This window comes from Dryobates pubescens, chromosome 6 (assembly GCF_014839835.1).
Source record: "Dryobates pubescens isolate bDryPub1 chromosome 6, bDryPub1.pri, whole genome shotgun sequence".
In the NCBI taxonomy this organism is placed as follows: domain Eukaryota; kingdom Metazoa; phylum Chordata; class Aves; order Piciformes; family Picidae; genus Dryobates; species Dryobates pubescens.
Window position 1 is genome coordinate 21,889,185 of NC_071617.1, and position 20,852 is coordinate 21,910,036.

The window sequence follows — 20,852 nt, forward strand, 5'->3', positions numbered from 1 at the left end:
TCTCTCAATTTTTGCAAGGTTACATGGGGTGCTTGGTGCCATGGTTTAGTTGTTTAGGTGGGTTGGATTGGTTGAGGGGTTGCACACGATGATCTTCCAACCTTTTTTTTATTATTATTATTATTATTATTATTATTATTATTATTATTATTATTATTATTATTATTATTATTATTATTATTATTATTATTATTTTACTTACAGAGTGACCTTTTTCTACCAATATCCATGATAGCACAGGCTTTTCAGAAAGAGTTAAAATGAATCTACACCAATTAACAAAACTTAGAGAGCACATAACGGGACTGCTCAATTAAAAAGCGCTACCTCAGAACCTTGCCTGCTTTGTGCCAAAGCTACCATCATCTAGGCAAATACACACATACACACTTTTATATTATATACACAAATATACATATTAGATCAGTAAATTTATGCTTGATCTTTGCTGATAGATCAAATGAGAAAGGAGAAAATAAAGATAGTTGTCTACTTCTATTACCAAGGAGCAGAAGGCTGTAAGGTACTGTCATTAACCACTATGTAGACAAAGGCTGTTTTCATATTAAGGTCCATTCCACAAAAGCAAACCTATCAATCCACCACCATTGCCAGGGAAATAACTGATGAAAAAGCAAGTTATCCTGCCTTCATGTTGGGAAATCAGATGCTCTTTAATATGGAGAACTGAGAGGTTTAAACAGAATTACCCATAAAAAGAAATCCAGGGTGGGGAACACATGGAGAGCTAACAGGAGAAAAGGATGTAGAGATTATGGTGATTCATGAACTAAGCATGAGTCTTAGTATCATGCTGCTGTCTAAGGAAGCACCATTGTATTACAGATCTAAATAAGATAATGGTGCTAACAACCCTTTCACTCCAAGACCTCAAGTGCAATCACACACTCAGATTTTGGTACTGTTGCTCAAAAATGAGGCAGCAAACAAATCAGAACCCAGAAAAAAGAGTGACATCTGTGAATGCTCTAAACAAAATGTGGAGATGGAAGTGAGCAGTTTAGTCTGTGAGGAGGAAAAAAGGAGAAGGGGATGGGGTGAGAAAATATAATGCACTTCATAAATTTGAAAAAATTATTTTTGTCATTTATGGAACACAGCAAATTAAAAAGACATCTCTGCAAGATACCAATAAAACACACTTAGTGGTAAGAACTACACACACTGGAATAGTTTGCCTGGGGAGACAGTGGAATTAGCATGCTGAGACATTTTTAAGGACAGGTCAGATCAACATCTGTCAAGTGATAAGCAGAGCTGAATCATCTTGTGGCACAGGATGCACCAGGTGATTTTCTCAAAATTATTAAATGAAGCCAAGATAAATTCCATGAAGTATAACAGAACTGAAAAGCAGAATACATGTGGTAACTCATCCTCAACCACAACAACAAAAATTCAAATCTTGCTGTAATTGTACTTCACTTTTGGTTCATACATTTCACACAACTACAAAGAGAATTTCCATTTCCCTATTTGCAGTAACAGGCAACTTCATCCCAGAGCAGGTGTTGCAACCTTAAGCTGGTGTGATTAAGATCCAGACTGCTTACAGTGATGTCTAAGCCAAAACTGGGAGATTTCAAATACAATCCTCAACTCTTGAGTCTTCTCATCTTTCGATCTTTCACTTTCTTTCTATTGCTACACTGCAGAATCACCACAGCTGGTTTCACAAAGCTCCTGCTTTCCATGAGGTATCAATATCCAACTGAGGGGCAGAGGTAATTATGAGAGAAAATAAGAAATATGGAAGGGTGGCAGAAAATTATAGTGCAGGAGGTACTCAAAGAAAAGAGAACATTAAGCATGTGGGACAAAATGAATGGACAAAGGATGCTGCAAGGATACTTCTCCTCCAAGTACTGAAGACAGAAAAGGTTATGAAGCTTAGAAAATGGTTGGAGTGAAATGAGGAGGAAAGGAGGGCATAAGATGATCTGTTAAGGGAAGGGATGGAAGAGGAAGATGATGAGGACTAGTAAGAAGAGCCTTGAGAACAAAGATGGTGTCACAAGAGAGGCTTCTCTCATAACTTTGTGTCTGCTGTAACAAGGCAGTACAGAGGCACTATCTGGACTATCATTGAGAGACAGATAATTCTGCAACAACACACCTTCCTCAAGAATCCAACCCTACATCCACTTTGGGAAAGAGACTGACAAATCCAGTCTTGGTACTCATCATGTGCCACTTGACAGCTCTGTAACAGCTGCAGAAATAAAAGTCTTATGCTGAAACCCAAAGATAAAAGTCATTAGAACGGTGTAAATCCCTAACACATGGCAGTAGTCCATGACATTCATTATTTGTTTTTCACATAACTTGCCACTCAACAGAACTGCATGCAAGTCACTCTGAAGCTGCTGGTAACAGAAGGGGTACAAAGGTTGACACGCTTATGCTTCAAGAAACATTTTGTGCATGTGTGTGAAACCCATCACTGCAGGCTTATAAATAATTAGAAAGGCTTAGCATGTTCTGAAGATAATGAACCAGGTTAAGAAACAGGTCTAGATTCTGTAAGCCTTGCTCAACTGTTCAGTTCTCAGATGAGCAGCAACGCCAGCTACTCTTAGGCTAAGCAGTATGATTCATGCTAAGTCAAGTCAGTTTTCTCAGTATGATATATAAGGTGAATTTTTTACACCCTAATTATGGATATGAAACTCCAACAAAGCTGGAGACACAGAGAGTCAACAGGTTCCTTAAAATCTTCTCAAAGACCATAGTTAATAAAAAGAGCTATTAAAATTACATTAAATACTCATGAGTCACGCTTGTTCACAAGAAAATGCAATTTAATTTTCATTAGACTTTTCAGACAGATGAAAGACCAATTTCTGCAAGACACCCTTTTACCTTTACAAATCTCCTTTGGTGTTAGTTGTTAAATGAAATGTGCTATTTCCCTCCAGTTAAAAAGGTGAGACAAAACAGTGCTCATCTTGCATCATTCCATTTTGGGCAGATTTGAGGTATGAATCATGATAGATTCTATGTGCTACGTGATCAGCATTTCTATGTTACCAGTAGCAAACTACCTAAAGCACTCCCACAATGGAATATGTGTTCTTATACAAAAGGGATTACATGAACATTGACTGCAAATTTTTAGGTTTTACTCATTGACAAATTGTATCTCCCTGCAAGTAAATGCAGCTGATAACTTTCAAGGTGTCCCTCAGGTAACAGAAATCAATCAGAGGAAATTGCATTAGTAGCAGCAAGAAACAGAATGGCCCTGTCTTATGTGTAAGATTAAATTGGGATTTTTTATTTTTTTTTAAGAAGGAAACTGTTAGGCCTCAGGTGCTAGCAAACTCTTGTGATCTCATACAGAAAATATTACTGCTTCAGTCTCCTAGGGGGTGAAAAAGGGCGATAGTAATGCAACAATAAAGGGAAATGAGTGCAAAAAACCCAAACCGCTTCCAAAAACCCATACCCCAGAGTGACTCATCTGTTTTTCTTTACTCCATCTCAGTTTTCTAGTGACCCACTCACTAAACCTTCTAACATTTCACTCCTCACCCTTGTGAGCAAGTGATGACCAAATTCCATTGTTTCCTCTTATTCCACATGACAAACACAGTGAGAGGTCCTAGCTCTGCGACACATGCTTCAGACTCTTGGATTCCTCATTCTTCCCTCACTGCCCTAAAGCTGAGGCTCCTTTCTTCAGTACTCATCAACTCCCATGCCTGAAAAGTCTTAGTATCCCAACAAAAACTAAGAGAGGAAAACCTGAGCAGGCAGCTGCAAAAACCACATCCAATTGCCCACGTCCAACTCTTCTCTCCTCCTAACCTCATTTAATCCCTTTGGATCAAGAATGTGGTAGAAAAACTTCATGGCTACTTATCTTTTGCAATAACTTTACCTTAGCCAAACTGAAAAACACTGAGAAGAATGTATATAATTTTTTTCCCCTATTTTTAACAACATGTTCTGCATCTACCTACCACTTGTCATGAAAGGCTTTCTGTGATACTTTGTATTTCCATGTTTCCAAAGACAGATGTTACTAAGAGCTGATCCAAATCATTGCACCTTTCAATTTCCACTGTTTGATGAAACTCTGAAGAACTTTAACATTTGTTTGCAAATTAGGTGACTGATCCAAGACATTTGTATATTTCAGGAGCAAAGGTGTTAGTTTACAGGTACCACCTCCAATTCAAAAGCCACAGCAGAATCTAGCTACTCAGCCTAAACATAATTCAGTTCACAGGAGGAAAATCAAAGTTACAAAATCCCCCGAACTGCTCACCCAGCCTAGCTTTAAGCTAAATTCTAGTGTTGCTGTTAACTTGGGAGGCTACTCATAAACAAAGAGATCAAGAGTGGTAATTTGCCAGCTCTTCTCTATTATGGAGTCAAAACTTAGCAACCCGGAAAGATAAATTAGAATTAGAATTGTGCCAGCAGGTCAGCAGCTTGCCTCTTTTTTTTGGAGTATCACTCCAACGTGAAGTAACAAAAACACACAAAATAGTAAGAAAGGAGCAGATCATTAGGCTGAGATTCATATTCCTAGTCCATTCCTAATAAGGCTGTTGAATAGTCCTTAAAATATTTAAATTATATAACCTGCAAGAGAAGAAGAAAAGATTCACTAACTTCATGGAGAAGATGCTTACTGGGAAGATGAGATACTGGTATTCCCATTGTCACACCAGGAACTGTTTATATGTGCTAATAGGTTGATCAACAGATAAGGTTAAAATGACTATAGAATATTATCTTGCAGAGCATTCTGCTTCAAGATAAAAGTTCCAGTTTCCTCAGGCACGGGAGAACACTAAACTTTGGTTTAGAAAACCACACCACTGAATCAAACCACCATCTCCCCTTCTACTTTGCATACTATACCCCTCATGGTTTACCACAGGCGTTCAAAATAGAATATTTAGTTTGGGGCTTAATGAAATAGCTTTTCTTTATTTATTTTTAAAATCCATCACCAAGTGACATCATTCCAGTGACATCAGCACATTGCTGAAGAAACAGGAGACTGCTCCACAGTGAAATAACACATCTCTTTGCCTCACTTTTATATTTACTTTATCCCTGCTATACTTGATACAGTGTTTAAAGTGAAGGCAGGATGGGAGGAAGACGAAATGACTGGCAGTGGGCCAGTAAAGCCAGGGCATCAGTAAAACTAGACTCTTCAGCAGACCTCCACAGGAAGATAGGACTCTTCTGTGAAAGTCACTAGATCAGGAACAGTGTAATACTCTGGGGACCACTTTAAGATATATCTGACATATTTTTTTCAAAGCATAATCTAATGGACTGGACTTTCAGCTTGAGTCGCAGGTCACCTAGACTGACTGTGACTTGCTGCTCATGCACTGCTTAATGAAATTTTATGGTAAGTATTTGTCTACAGCTACACTGGGATACGTCCAGACTAATGCCAGTCTGTCACTAGTTGTCCTGAATGTACTATAAATTCCATGCTACTCTGTTGTAAAATAGTTACAGACAGGGAATTAAGGAATGACATAGGCAAATCTTCACCAACAGCTGAACCTCAGGAAGGTGAGGCCTAACAGGACTAAAATTACCAACCTCAAAGGATGCAACAAAAGCTAATGAATGTTTTTAAAGGTTTCCAAGGGTGGAAAGTGCTACACGAAGAAGAAAGAAAACATTTTTGTGAGCCTCTGTGTAGAGTAGCAACTGAAGGCTCCAATTATGCAGCTTCCCACAGATAACCACATGAACATAATAAAGCTACTCTGATGATTGACTTGCTCCTTCTCATTTGCATGACTTTCAGCACCTCCCACATGTTGCAAAACTTTAAAAGCTCTCTTCTGTCAAAACAGACTTGAACTATGGCTTAACCTTGGCTGGGATATCAGAACAAGGAGAAATCTCAGTGGGTCCGGGGAAGCAGACTGAAACCTGAAACCCCCTTGGAGGTGAAGAGGAGATGGACTTTTTTCAAGTACTGTTTAATTTATACTCATTAGTTTGTCTTAACAGAATCTTCCAAATTCTGATTTTTATTTTGCTAGCTGCCTGGATGGCTTGTGAATCAAGCCTTATACAATGAAAAGCTTCTCTGTTTTTCCACACCTATGCCCACTGACATGACATTATTCCTGCAGACGTCATTTTCATTACATCCTTAAAAGAGCTTGGGTACACAACCATACTGCCATGCTTTTCATTTTGAGCCTAAACCAAACTATTTTAACAGTGGTCTGGTCTTAGCAGGAATTTCAATTGCAACAGGCAACTATGAATTCCAAATTTTGCTAATCATTCAATATCTTCCTTAATTAGTTTCTCATTTGTGACTGATTCTGGTCATCATTCCCAGTAACACAAGAATTTAATTCCTCTCTTAAGGTACCCAAACCAAATCCTTTGCAAAATATTAACCCACTCATTTTCACAAGGATTTTTTTTTTTTCACAGAATTATTGCCTTCCTCAACTCAATTTGCCTGAACAGGCAAAAAATACTGAAGAGTCAGGAAAAATCTGGAGGTAGTCATGCCAAATTACTTTGTTCCTTTATGTAAGATACAGCTGCAATCTAAACTGTTGGGGGAAACTCGAGAAATATAAATCAAAAGGTATGCATGACACATGGGAGTCAGGAAGAGGGGTTTCCAGAGGACAGCCATTCTTTTTCACTATTTTGTGGGAAACAGACTAAGCAATCAGCAAACAAATAACATCTCTTCAAAGTGCCCAAGTTCTCCTTCAAACACAAAATTTACAGACTACCTTGTTTGAAACAGAGCATTTCTTCATATGCTTCAGGCTACACTGCTGAAACAGGAAACCTACACAACACTAAGATCAAAGGAGAGTAGCTGTGCAGCATCAAAACCTACACCACGAAGAACAGGGCCAGGCTGGCAAAAACTAAAACAAACAAACAGAGGGCAAAAAAACCAAAAAACCAAAAACAAAAACACAAAACCAACTGCTTTGAATTCACAGATGGAGGCCTGTCTTCCTCTGAGCATCTTTGCTGGAGGAACATCCTTCTGCTATGGTGAAACAGACATTCCAAAGCACATCCAGATGTGCAAATACTCATGATGTGTTTCTCATTCTCATCACAACATGTTCCTCATTTATTCTTGGTTAAGACCTGTTTGTTTTCCCTGATGACCTGCAAAGCTGTTACGGTTCTTACAAATGCATTTTTTTAATACCTTGCTAATTCCATGACTTCTATCTTGAGCAATATCTTTAGTTGTTCCCCTACCCAAGGACTTAGAAGAGCACAATTAGTTGACATCTGAAGCTGCTGTCACCTGTTTCCAGTACACATTGGTGGATTGGAAAGCTGTAGTTAGCAGATAGAAAGAAGAGTACATAGAGGCTCCATGGGGAGTCAAGCTGAAGGTACAGAAGGACAAAGAGGAATAATCCAAATACAAGATATTATACATTCTAGGTTAATTCTACTGTTGGTTTAGCTGCTACTACATCACAGAAGTCTGACACTCTTCTGACCCAGCCAATACATATTGCTGTCCTTCCCAGAGTAATGCCACACAGCAGCTTATTTTGGATTCTAGTCATATGCAAATGGTAAGCTGGGCTGCATGCCACAGCAAGTGTCCAGTACCAAGTTTGGTTGACTTCACCTGAGGTTTTTTTGTTTTCTGGTTTTGTGGTTGTTTGGTTGGAGTTTTGTTTGTTTGTTTTCTGGATTGGGGTGGGTGGGGAGGTTTGGAATTTTTTTGGTTGGTTTGTTTTGACTTGGGAGTTTTTGTGTTGTTTGGGCATTTGTTTTGGTTTGGTTTTGTTTGGTTTTATTCTTCCCTCAGAGATGCACCTTTTAAAAAGACAATTCAATTTGCTTTCTTTTTTTTAACAATTGTTATTTGCAATGAAATTTGCCTAATGGTGAAGGTAGCATGACACCATAAGTTTCCATTTTTGCTGTCATTTTTAAATTCAGAGGGAAGAAAGGAGGAAAAAAACACACAGAGAGAGCTGAAGCTAGTTAACCAATTCCCCCCTCACCCAAAGTCCTCAGCCTCTGATGAGATTGAATCACAGTTAATACAAATCTAGTCTGTCAGCTAAAGCAGATATGCACTGCTTCTAGGATAAAAGAACAGCATTGTAATATTCAACTGATCTCAGGTTCAAAGTAAAAGTCCTGCTGAATGTAAAGGGACACAAAAATCACTACAGATGATGCTAAAAGAGTATTCGCATTTTAAAAAAATCCCATAACTCAGATATTGCCAAAAGTACATTTTCAGAAAATCAGAAGTGCTAAATTGAAGATCCTGCGCCCAAAAAGCAAAGACCTTCAAAAAAGTATGAAAGGAAGACAAGGTCATCCAAACCAATAGAGCTGTGCAGTCTGCTGAGTCTCCAGCTTATAAACTCTGCCTATAAATAGACATTTTGCTTAAGGGATTATTCATAAATGGACTTCCAACAAAACCAGCAGTAAGACTGCTGGAGATCATTAACTTACAGCAAGTTGAGAGATTTTTACTTAGTCTGCTGGTCCTAAGTGGACTAACAACCATTTAAGAATAGCATTCACTTTGCTGTGTACAGAACAAGCCTCGCTTTATTTTCATGCTTAATGCTAGCTCTGTATTTAAATGCCTTTGCTATCTTGGTGTGTGATACATGAGACACTAGAAATAGCCCATCTGTTCCAGAATTTCCATTGTGTGTAGCTTTTAAAAGCTCAATTAATGATAAAAACCTTACTATGAATTTAACTTAGAAAGATAAAACCTAAAAAGTTGAGAGACCAAGACTGCACACATACTCTAGTGTATATTTTCCATGTAAATCTACTTTATCCATCTCATTCAGGCAAAATTCCCTATTACAGGCTAAAGAGAAGGAAAAAAAAATATTAAATGCTTGAAAGTCCTTGTCTTTTGCTGTTGCTTTTTCTTTTGTGTGTTTGCCTGATAAAGTCTGGAAAGTCTCCAATATTCAAAAGTCTTATCTGTGTATTCTCAAGTTTGGGGTTTTTTTTGGTGCTGTAGATACCTTTTAATCCAACTCAGATGTTGTTTTTACTGTGGAGGCCCTCTTGCAGCTAGCAAGACAAAACAAAACAGTGGGATCCTTTCCAGCAAGATACAGAGGTGTCCTCTCAGGACAAAGGTAAAAGCAGGCAGTATTTCATTTGCAAAGCAGAGCAGCAGAGCTGATCATTTCGTGTCAGAGAAGCCTATGTTACAATTTAATGTACGTAAGATGCAAACAACAGCAGACATGACTAGAGCCAGCTTAGACAGCAGGCACAGGCTGATTCCAAAAAGATGTTTAGCATCTTAACTCCAGCTCGGTGGCTGACTCCTGCAGAGATTTCTTAAAAACATCAATCACTGACTACAACAGTTCTGGGTATTTTAGTCTCCTCCAGTGGAAGTTGGCTTGTTTCTCAAGGAGTCTTATGATATTGCCAATCAGCAGTAATGTATCAGCCAAAAGACACCTTTGGAAAGGTTACAGCCAAATTACTCTATCACTCAAATCACTAATTACTCTACTTATGCTACTTTCCCTCCACTCTGCCTTGCTGGACAAATACCTTTTATATGTGATGATTGCAATCAAACAACTAGTTGCTAAGCATCTTTCAAAACCATGCTAAACAGACTTAGGAGGACTATACACATGTTGGCCATCAGGGCAAGAAACTTGTGTTGGTTTTACGCTGACTTCTGTTTTCTGACTTTGCATGTGTATGTGTGCAGGTACCATAAAAACCCCATGGGACCAGGCTAGTCAGTTTGTCAAAAACGTGCACTCTGCCCACTACGTATATAGGGAGATTCTCAACACTTCCCCTTTTACACATAAAAATTAATTAAATGGATGGGGGGGGAGAAAAAAAATGGGGGTGGGGAGGGGAAAAAAAGGGGAGGAAAAGGGTGGGGGTATACTTCATTTTAAAATGTATGCAATTTGCAAGTCAAAAGATTAATGTAACTTCTCGGTGCCACAACCATAGCTGTCAGAGTCCATTAGAAAACCTCAAGCTGTTCTTTGACTTCAGGATCATCAGCTACAACACAGACCTTAGGCAGCAGCAGTTAGCTGGCTGCTGGCAGTGATGGATGAGACAACAGAATGCAGTTTGCTCTTTCACAGCTCTATCAATGATATCATGCCCAGCTGACAGGCAAGGCAAACCTGGTTTTGTCAGTGAGCCAGGCAGATAGGATCCCAAAGACACAAAGGAAGCAGATATGAGCAGTAACAAGGCACCATCCTCAGAGTTACTTTTCTGGCCAAAACTGCATTTTAGCAGATTTCTGGCCCAATAGCACCAAAGATACATCCATTATGGGTCTGAAAATCCACTCTATCTACTGCAACTGCAGTTCTTCCTCAGCCAAAAAACCACATGGTTCACAGGAATGGGCCAAATGCTGGGAAATGTGGGCAACTCTCATGCTGTTCACAAACATTAATGTCCAAAACCCAAGCACATTCTCCATTACAAAAACAGAGGCAAAATTCCAAATGCAAAAAGCTGTTATCATTATTAGAGACAACTAACAACCCTTGACAGCATTACCATTTGGAAAAAACACTCTGTGGTCAGCTCCATCTGCAGCTACTGTTTTGTTACAAGATCTGCTGCTCTCTCAAACAATTTTACCAAGTGATTTTAAAAAATTGAACTCCAGAGCAGGATATCTGGCCTGAAATGGCCATAATCCAATAGGAAAGGCTGTAAAGCTGATTAGAAAGTACAATATACGATCAAGATATCAACACTCACTCCCAAACAGCTTAAAATGATTTCAGACTGTACAGAAACAGCAATGACCAGTTCATATTTCTGTCATTTCAGTGGACACACTACAAAGGGCAATCTGGGTGAGACGGCGCCGAGTACACGTTCCTTGGCAAAGCTCTGTCAGCTCAGGCACTTCTTTGTTCTTACACTGCTCCTCCTCACAGCCTCTCTGTACAACTTTTAGAGGATGCTACAACCCCTGGGGTGACCCACTCTTTGCCTTTGTTCAGAGCATTCAGTAAAAGCAGCTCCAAATCCAACTATGGCCTTTTGAGTCTCTGCTACAGATTATTTATCACTTATACTGCATTTCAGAGGAAGACATCAGAACTGCCATTCAAAAAATCAAGCTGCAGTCTCCCATCTGTATTGCAGCTGCTGATTGCCTGATCTCTCATGATTATAAAATCTAAAAATGCATCCCCATATTTTTGCTTTATAAATTTTTTTGCACATGGGATCTGCAGTTTTCAGAGAGCTGTTTACAGTTTCTCCTCTTTGCCCCCTTACTCCACATTTTTACCAAATCTCTGTGCAGAAATTGGGTTTACCATACGGTACACCCTTCTCATGATTCAGTAACTTTCACTTCAGCAAAACCCTAGATATTTGTACTAGTACTACATGCATATCAGCTCTGCTCTGTTGTAGCACTTTGCCAAAGAGAGAAAGCAGGCCACTGGAAGCAGAGCAGGTGGGAGGGGAAGGTGGGGAGAGGGCTGGGAACAGGGAAGAGAACAGAAGTACTGCTCGCCTCCAGCTCTGGCACAATACCACTGATGGGAAGGGAGGGTATATAGACAGAAAAATCCTTCCTCATCCCTGCTAGAAGAACAAGGTATAGGAGAACAAAGCCGGGCTAGGCTAAGAGCCCAGTCATAACAGTGCATGATAATTTTGGGGCGGCACACATTTGCTATCTGATGCATCTATTTTGCTACCATAGAACACCTGGGATATGCTTTGAATCTGGCATTTTCCCCAGCATGACAACCCACTCACTAATCCAAAATCTCTGCTAACACATCACCTTTCCTCAAGCTGTAAAGAGGAAAAATATCACAACACACATTCTTCTGTTCTGTCTCTCATACTAGTATTTTTGTAACAACTTTGGCAGCTGTGCTGTCTAAACCAACTCCTTTTTCTACAGCAGATTATAAAACAGGCATACTATTCTATCACACTGAAAATGCACTCTAGTTAACATGGCTATTTCCTGCTCCCTGTGTAACCATGTCAAGCCTAATGAAAGCAAGTTTCAGCTGCAGTCAGCACTGTTGGGATGCTGTTGCGAGTGAGCCAATATCTTTGGTCTCATATGTTACCAACAGAATGGCTATCTGGTGTACAGAAACTGTATTATAGTGGTGATAGACACAGCAAAAAGTAAGCATTAATTTAGTTTCAATAGGAATATCTTCTCTCCTGAGTTCAAAAGTCACGACTGGACTTCTATAGTGAGCAAACTGAATATGAGAGCCACTGAAGAAGAGTCTCCAGGATGTCTTTTCACACAGCCACTTTTCCAGACTACAACTTCCCTTGAGCAGAATGAGCTAGTGCATCATTCACTGATCTGTCTTGGGTTAGCTCACATCTATCTAAACCAGCATGAAGTTCTGCACCTTTGATGTAAGTTAATTCAGCTCACATGGCTTTCCCCAGCCTGGCTTCTGCAGCTTCTGAAGCAAAGGGAGCCAAATTAGGCCCATCTGTCTAAATGGAAGGGAGTCCTCTCTCGCCATAAGGTGCATTTCATTACCCAGCACAGAAGTTGCCTTCCAAAAGCACCAGGAAAGGAGGTTTCCTTCCTGCCAACACTACCCAGAATACTAGGCACACCGAGAGTGGGGGTTTTCACATAACCGGGATTCTGTGCCATGAACTTCTTTGCACAGAAGCCTCAAGGGTTTGCCTACAAAGGGATTTCCTGCAATAACCTTTCGTCTAACATTTGGAACTTCTGGGTGGCAACAGATCTGCAAAAAACATGTGATTTTTTTTTCATTTAAAAATAAAGAAGGAACTAGCAAACGTCAGAGAGCAGAGACGATAACTCTCTCTGACTTGATCCTGCAGGTGTTCATTGTGCAACTGAAGTTCGTAGTCATAGAATACATAGAATACATAGAATAAACCAGATTGGAAGAGACCTTCAAGATCATCGCGTCCAACCCATCAACCAATCCAACTCCGCCCAAGCAACTAACCCACAGCACCAAGTACCCCGTCAAGTCTTCTCCTAAAAACCTCCAGTGATGGTGACTCCACCACCTCCCCAGGCAGCCCCATACAAGCTCTGGAAGCCTCTCACTTGCTAAACTGGAAATCCAAAACTGAAAGTAGCCTTAAATCATCAGGTACAGATGCTAGAGAAAGGACATAAACCACTCCCTGCTGCTACTCTCTGGGATCTAGAGAAGCAAAGTTAGAAGACACAATTGCACAACTTCAGGTCCCAAATCTGACTTAAAGGATTTATCTTGAAGAAGAACTGCAGACTACGATCAGACCCCATGCTGGCTCTGCCACAGCACTGTGCCCCAGTAGCAGTACTAACCGTACCTCAGTTACGTGTTTCCATATGTGTTATACAGAAATTACCAACATTGCAAAACCACAAGTGACAAAAAACTAATTCCTTCAGTGGCCTGTTTTCTGTGAGAGAAGATCTGAAGGAGGTATCTCTAAGTCTGCATGTAAAAACACACGACACTTTTGAGAAGCACAAGTTTACCACTGAAGACCTAACAGAGCAGACCTAAAAGCTTTTTTCCCTATCACATATGTTCATTATGAAGTGGTTTGAAAACTAACCAAGAAGTTGACAATGAAAAAAGGCACAGAAATCTGTAAGACATACCCTAAGCAGTGGCAAACATTAATTTTACAGGAGGTAAAGAAGTTGTCCAAAAAATAAAAACACACTATATTTATGTGACAGACCTCTTTGGAAGTTCCGTCTTAAACCTAACAAAAATGAGGTATGGAAATCACCTGCATCTAGATTAATTTTGGCTAAAGTGGGATTCCCCAGGGAGTCCATGCAACTGAATAAGCAGCTAATTGGATTCTAAGAGTAGTGTTTAACGTACCATAGTTGGAGGCCAGTTACAAGCAGAGTAGTGCAGGGGCCTATCTTGTTAGATACCCGAGAAGGAAACATCATCAACAGTCAATGCATTTGTGGGCAAGGCTGCCATTCAGAGTGGCCTGGCAGGAACTCTATAAAATTCAACTTGGACCACTGCAAAGTCCTGCTCTTGAGCAGCAGCAAGCCCATGCACCACCACAGGCTGGAGGCTGACTGTCTGGACCAGTCTGTTCTGCCAAACAGGCCTAGGGAACAGCAGGGTTATCATGAGCCAGCAGCATGCCTGGGCAGCAGCAACAGCTAGCTCCATCCCACACCATGTCAACAGCCACGTAACCAGGAGACTGAGGGAAATTATTTTTTCCACTTTCCCTGGCACCTCTCAGGCCATTCTTGGACCACCACCTCTGGCCCTGCAGTCCTGCATGCTAGGCAGGCATTGATAAACTTGAATAGGTCTGGGGGAGGGCCAGCAGGGCAGTTCAAGAACTTGAGCCCTTGACCTGCAAGAAGAGATGGGAGATTCATCATGGAGAAAAGACAGCTTCAAGGAGACTTACTAATAGCCTGCTGGTACCTATTGGGAGGTTATCAAAAAGATAGAGCCTGCTTCTTCACACTGGTGCATGGAATGAGAATGAAAGGCATAAGGTGTAGATTGCTATTGGGGTACCTCACAGAAGATCAGAGAAAAAGGAAAAAGACAGTAAAGCAGTACCACAAGTTGCTCAGAAAGGCTGCAAAGCCTCTGTCCTTGGAGGTCTTCAAACCCATTCAGACAAAGCCCTGAGCAATCTGGTTTGAATTCAATGTTCACATTGCTTTGAGACAAAGGTTAGATCAGAGAACTCCTGAGAGGTCCCTTCCAGCCTTATGGGCTCAGTGACTCAACATAGCCCAGCTTCTGTAATGAATAATGATGCAAAAGGGCTCACAAAATTGAGGATTGCTTACATTTGGGAGCCTGAAAGCAGTATTCGCACCTTGGAGAAGCAGTACTCTTAACAGTTTGTACAGTGCTATTGAAAAACATCACATAGTTTCACTGTGCTCATGCTGGGAACATCTTAGAGCAAGGAAGCGATGCTTTCACCAGACACTATCTTGCCTCCAAGAGTGGAGTTTTGCAAGCAAATGTGTGCAAGCCAAGGGAACTCTAAAGAAGAACTAAGACACATGGACACCAAGGCTTAATGAATCATAACACTTAGAAAAAAACCCCTAATCCTGGTAATTACCAAGTGTTTTGTTTTGAGTTGGCTGAAATGGTTGTGTTTATGAACAGAATCACAAATATTTATTTTGCTTGGTAGAACTCTTCAAGCTGAATACTGATCCTTTATCTGGAGCACAAAGGGCTATCAGTTTTCAATAGTCATAACTTCTCTACATACCATATCAAGGTCTTGGGAAACCCTCCGTTTGCGCAGCTCTTCCATCCTCTCACACACATCCGTGAAGCAAGTGTTATAGTAGTCTGCATACTGCTGTGCCAGGTCATCAATATTTCCCAGTGACCCATCCTATGGCAGAAACAAAGAGAAAAAGAAAAAGAAAAAAGAAAAAGAAAAAAGTTAATAAATTTAAAAATTCTAATTGAAAGGTAACACCACAGCTCTTGAAGGAGACCCCCATTCCCTGCAGCATATCCAATACACAGCTCTTGGGTCATCCTCTCAGTCCCTAGCCCCAAGCATGCTATCACACAAGGACAGCTGAGAATTGCAATACCACAGTAGCTCTTCCAAAACAGGACCTTGCTAATTTCTACACAGTGAAAAAAGGCAAGGACAGCAACACACAGCAGCAGAACAATATATCTGCAGGCACTGTCTGCCGCAGTTCCATACCACCTACTTCTGTTTCTCCCAAGCAGCTGCCCATTCATCCAATAAAGAGTCATTACAGGTGTTTCACTGACCTTATCTACTTCTGAGTAGCCCCGCCTTCCTTGACAAAGACTAACAGCAACTTAAAACATTAAGCTTCTTGCGTTCAAGCATAATCAACCAAACTGCAAACAATTCCAGCCAAATGACTTTAAAAGGTATATTTATGCCACCCACAAAGATGATGCTAGTTAGCCTTTTAAGATACACTGGGGGTGAAAACATGGTTTATTACAGTCCCAAATGTCTAGTTTGCTAGGCAGGATTGCCACCCTGTTAACTACATGGTTACAGCCACAAATCTAATTGTAATCATCTGTTATTTAGTGTCAAAACTCATACTTGAAAATTTCAAAAAATGAAACAAAACCAGACTACTTTTCAATTGGCATGAAAAATCCTTCTAAACTGCAGACACTTATGCCACAGAGGGCCAGGCAAGGGTGTGGGCAAGATGAATTAGCAAATTCTTTGGTACAAAATGAATGTGCTTAAAATAGGTCCAAAAGACTGGATGGAGTATTTTTATTTCTGTATTTGTCTAACCAATGAAAGAGCACATTATGTTATTGCATACATTCTTTAAAAGGTAACAATCTACACCTTGCACTGAATGAAGAAAAAGTGCTGAACTGCTCTGTTAGTTCATTCTTGCTTGCTGCTCATAGATGCAATGCATACAAATAGAAAATTACGTCTTGAATATTAGGAAAAATCTAAGCAACCAAGAACTCATTTAAAATAATTATGTTAACATAAGTTAGCATAATGTAACATAAGTTGCAATATAGAGTTTTAGCATGAGAGCTAGGAGGAAATCTTTTAATTAGAAACCAGACCTTACTGAAGCTGTTGCCATTTAGAAACAAGCATGTGATCCTGCTCTCAGGGGTCTTGACTATATTGGAGGCAGACCTGCTCTAATGAAATATGAAGTCCAGAGAACTGGGAAAAAATCAGTTTAAATCAAAGTGTAAGTCTAGTAAACCTTAAGAGTATGTGAAACACACTCTCTTATTTTTTGAAGTGCAGTTCCACATGTGCAATAGGTAACTCAGATTCCCCAGGAAATTTTGTACAGCTTAAATTCCCAAAAATTCAGAACACTTGCAGTGTCTTAAAACTGTTGTGCACGCTACAGGTGGCAAACAACTTGCACATCACTTTTTGGAGCAGGGGAAGTAAAATAACTACACTAAGTATCTATCTAGACACACACCCTCCTCTATATATACCTGTGTATTTTTTACTGTATTTCCTCTTTCTCAACCTGCCAAAGGTCTCGTACAGGTGATGTTTCAAACATCAGAAGATAAGGTTTCTTTAATGCAAACACATTTCTGAGAACTTCAGGCTCTCCAGAGCTTCAGACAAACAACTTTCCACACCACTATGCCAGTGTATAGTTCATGAGGACAAAACAACACCTTTTGAGAGAGTGACGGTGCTACCTTCCCTTTCTACTGCAGTAGCAGTGATACCTGTTCAGTGGTCAGCCAGCATACATCTTCCTTCAGGAACCTCCTCACCATCCATTGCTTCCCAACAAGCTGGCGAAGAAACTGCTCGGCTCTGCCTGTGCCACAAGCTCCACACACCTGCCTGTCCAATGGGACACTTCCAGTAGCTGAGGGCCCTCTGGCCAAGCCCATGCACATAGCAAGCTGCACACTCTGTAAGGGCAACTGGTGCTGCAGCACTGGGGACAAAAGTGAACACCAAACCGGAAAAGCAACTCCAAAACTTAAACCTCATTTACTCACTGCTGCAGGCAATAAGAAAATCTGTATGACTTCCAAAGAGATGACACCTGAATCCCAAACACTCCATCATAAGAAACATTCCTCTAAGGGTTACCAAAAATTCCACTTTGGAGTATCTTCTCCAGCCACAGCTTGTTTATTCCTTGATAAGCTTTGCCACTTCAAAGTATGGGAGCTAGAAACAGTAATGATAGAAGGGGAAGGCAGGAAACTATTACCAGAACAATATGAAATCTGCCTATTTACTTATCAGTCCATCTCCTTCCTCAATTTTGGAAACCATTAAATTCCATATAATAAAACTGCTTGGAAATAGGTTAACTTGTGACAGTAAAGTCATGACTCTGCAACTGAGTGATACACTCCAAATCCAAACATATCACATAAACTCCAGCTTAGCTGAGAGCTGACTGGAGTTGAGGTGATGATAGCAGCATGCTCCATTGCTCCTTTGCATGTGTACCCATATTTCCTCAGGTTCATGGTCACAGATCACTTGCAGGATAGCAATGGTGCTGTGCAATGGATCAGACAAAGCTGAACAAAGGCTCCTTTTCCCCCCCCCCCCACTTATGTTGGCATGCACTTCACTGCACTTTTTAAAATCATGGTCTCTACAAGGCTGAAGGCCTGTTATCAATCCCTAGAGAAAAATTAGCTTGATTGCAGTACCCCAACTAATGCCCCACCATTAGTGACTTCATGACTGCAGCGAAAGACCTATTCAGAAGTGACCAAGGCCCACCACTGCCACACAGTCCAGAAAAGTTGAGCTGCAGTCATCAGCCTGACTGACTGAGTGAAGGAATTTCTCTCAGTGCTTGGGACTTATGTTAAGGTCTATGCTCCAAATACAGCTCATGCCAGCTTTCCCCAGGAAGACCAGTCCTGTCTGAAAGCAAGCCTAACATCTAAAAAAAAAAAAAGATGAAGGAACAGAAAAAAAACCACAACTTCTTAAGAGAGGAGAACTGATAAGTGAAAGACAGTCATTGCAAGTCTGCCACACACTTTTGCTAGGCTGCCATACCAAAAGCAGCATGCAACCTCTTAACTAGATGCAGACATCTTCGGGGTTTGAAGTCTCTAGCTTTGATACATGAGAACAAAAATACAAACATTTGCATTTACATCTCAGCTTGCCAGGAAGTTGTAGTGAGAAACACTGACTGAATCATTTGTGTCTGTGGCTAAGAGCTTCTTTCATGAGTTTATGAATGTGGATATCCAGAATGCATTGCTTTTGTCAAAATTAATAGAGATAGACAAATGAACTCCAGCCAAAGACAGCAAGTATTTTACACCTTGCAGCATCCACTCATGTCACATGTAAAGATTCTATGATTGTATGAACTGTCATAACTAAAAAAAGGATTGTGTATCTGATTTATCAGATTTTATCCCTGCATATAGTTATCTAAATACCTCTTTTTCATTCTTCTAGTACTATTAAAAATATGGCAAAATTAAATAAAACTAAACAAAACAAACAACAGAACATGCTTCATTTTTCTACTGCACTGATAATGGCTGAGAAGCCCTACTTTCAGTATCATCAACTGACAAAGCTCCGGTGTGAGAAGTCATTAATTTCCTTACAAAGACAGCCAAACAAATTGTCCAAAATGCTTCATAAAAGTCCTTAGCATTATTAATAAAATAGAACCCAAAAAAGCATTCATAATTCATAGTATTTTAAAATGTTTCACTCTGATGCATAAAGAATAAGAGTTAATTTTCCTAAGTTCCTTTTCACGGAATTGTAGGTGTTGGAAAAGACCTCCCAGGAAGGTCTAGGCCAACTCCCCTGTCAGAGCAGGTTCACCTAGATCAGGTTGCACAGGAACGTGTCCCGGCGAGTTTTTGAAGTCTCCAGTGAAGAGACTCCACAGCCTCCCTGGGCAGCCTGTTTCAGTGCTCCAACACCCTCAAAGGAAAGTTTTCTCTTCCTGTGTACTCCTATACTAGAATGTGCTCCTTACCCCTTGTCCTATCACTCTCCCTATTCAAGTGTTCTAACACTTCCTTGCTTTCATATGCAAGCTAAAACCTAGAGGATTAGGATAATAGAAATAAAAATCTAAGCCTGTACATTTGCTCATTTTTTATTAATAGCTCTACATTGTGGGCTTGATTCCAACACTGATAGCAACAGGGTCTAAACAAACCTGGACTGCTATTTTAGTTTTACATGTAGGAAAAAGTATTTGATACCAAAAATAGTAAGCCAATGCTATTTATATTTATAATAAGACATAGTTTTTAAATTTACTCTTACTGATATACCTGTAATTCAGTAGTCACTGATGTGTTCTTAACTGCTTTAGGCTAGCAATAATTTTAACACCAGGACCTTATAACAAACTCTCATTTTGTTACAAATTTAATAGTTGACCAAAGCCCTACCATGAAGACTGCAATGTTCCAGCTACATAATCCCACAGATCTTCACTGGTGGAAAAAATTTGTAAGCAACACAAATATTGAGCAGAAATGCCATTCCTGAAATGCTTCAATTTATTCATAAAAAGTCACAACATTTTTCTCCTCAGACTTTACTACTGCCTGATAACTTTCCAAAAAACAGTCCAGTAGCCAGGGATAAACCCCACCCACTAGTTTTAAAGGGTTAAATGTGAAATTAAAATTTAATAACATAGTCTAATGAAAGCAGAAGTTATCTCAGATTTCTATTTTTGGCTGTCAAGTATGTCCCCAAATTTCCGTGTTATAATGTATGCACGCACCATTTTTCAGCATCATAGAACACAGAATAAATGATGAACTGCTCTGGAATTCCCACAGAATTAGTTCTGATATGCATGTGAATACCAAAGGAATCCACCGGGATTCCTGTTAATGGAGTGACTACAAAGGAAAGCTGGAACGATTTGACACTTATTATAAAGTTGGGATTTATCGGTCACCGCACATCAGTTAGTTTAATGTGCTGGCAGAATCCTTTGTATTTGACATCTGAAAGTGTAAAGGAGAAAAACGATTTGCCAAAGAGCTCTGCTGTCAATAAAATTAAGTAAAAATACATTCATATTGTAATAATAGTAATAAAATACAAACACTATTAGCTGAAGAGGAATAATGAATCTGGCCGAGTAACGTACACGTAAACCTGCATATGAACCCAAAATACTCAGCGCTGGAGCAGCATACATACTTTGTGCACACATTTCTGTGTGGAACAAGAGCTTCAGAAAAAGCTACCAAGAATACTATTTGAGTTTGTACTTTTCTGTCTCAGATTCTGAAAAACATATTACAGAGCTGTATATTCCACATATCCTACTC

General features: G+C 39.9%; 1 protein-coding gene across 4 annotated transcripts in view; it reads right to left on the minus strand.

The window, feature by feature from the left end:
* LOC104300880 (SAM and SH3 domain-containing protein 1) overlaps positions 1-20,852 on the minus strand; it is a 596,399-nt gene that overhangs the window by 83,208 nt on the left and 492,339 nt on the right. For all 4 annotated transcript variants that reach the window (XM_054162726.1, XM_054162727.1, XM_054162729.1 and 1 more), the window contains one exon: positions 15,289-15,417. In XM_054162726.1, coding sequence (XP_054018701.1) covers positions 15,289-15,417 — 129 coding nt within the window. The remainder of the gene's footprint in view (positions 1-15,288; positions 15,418-20,852) is intronic.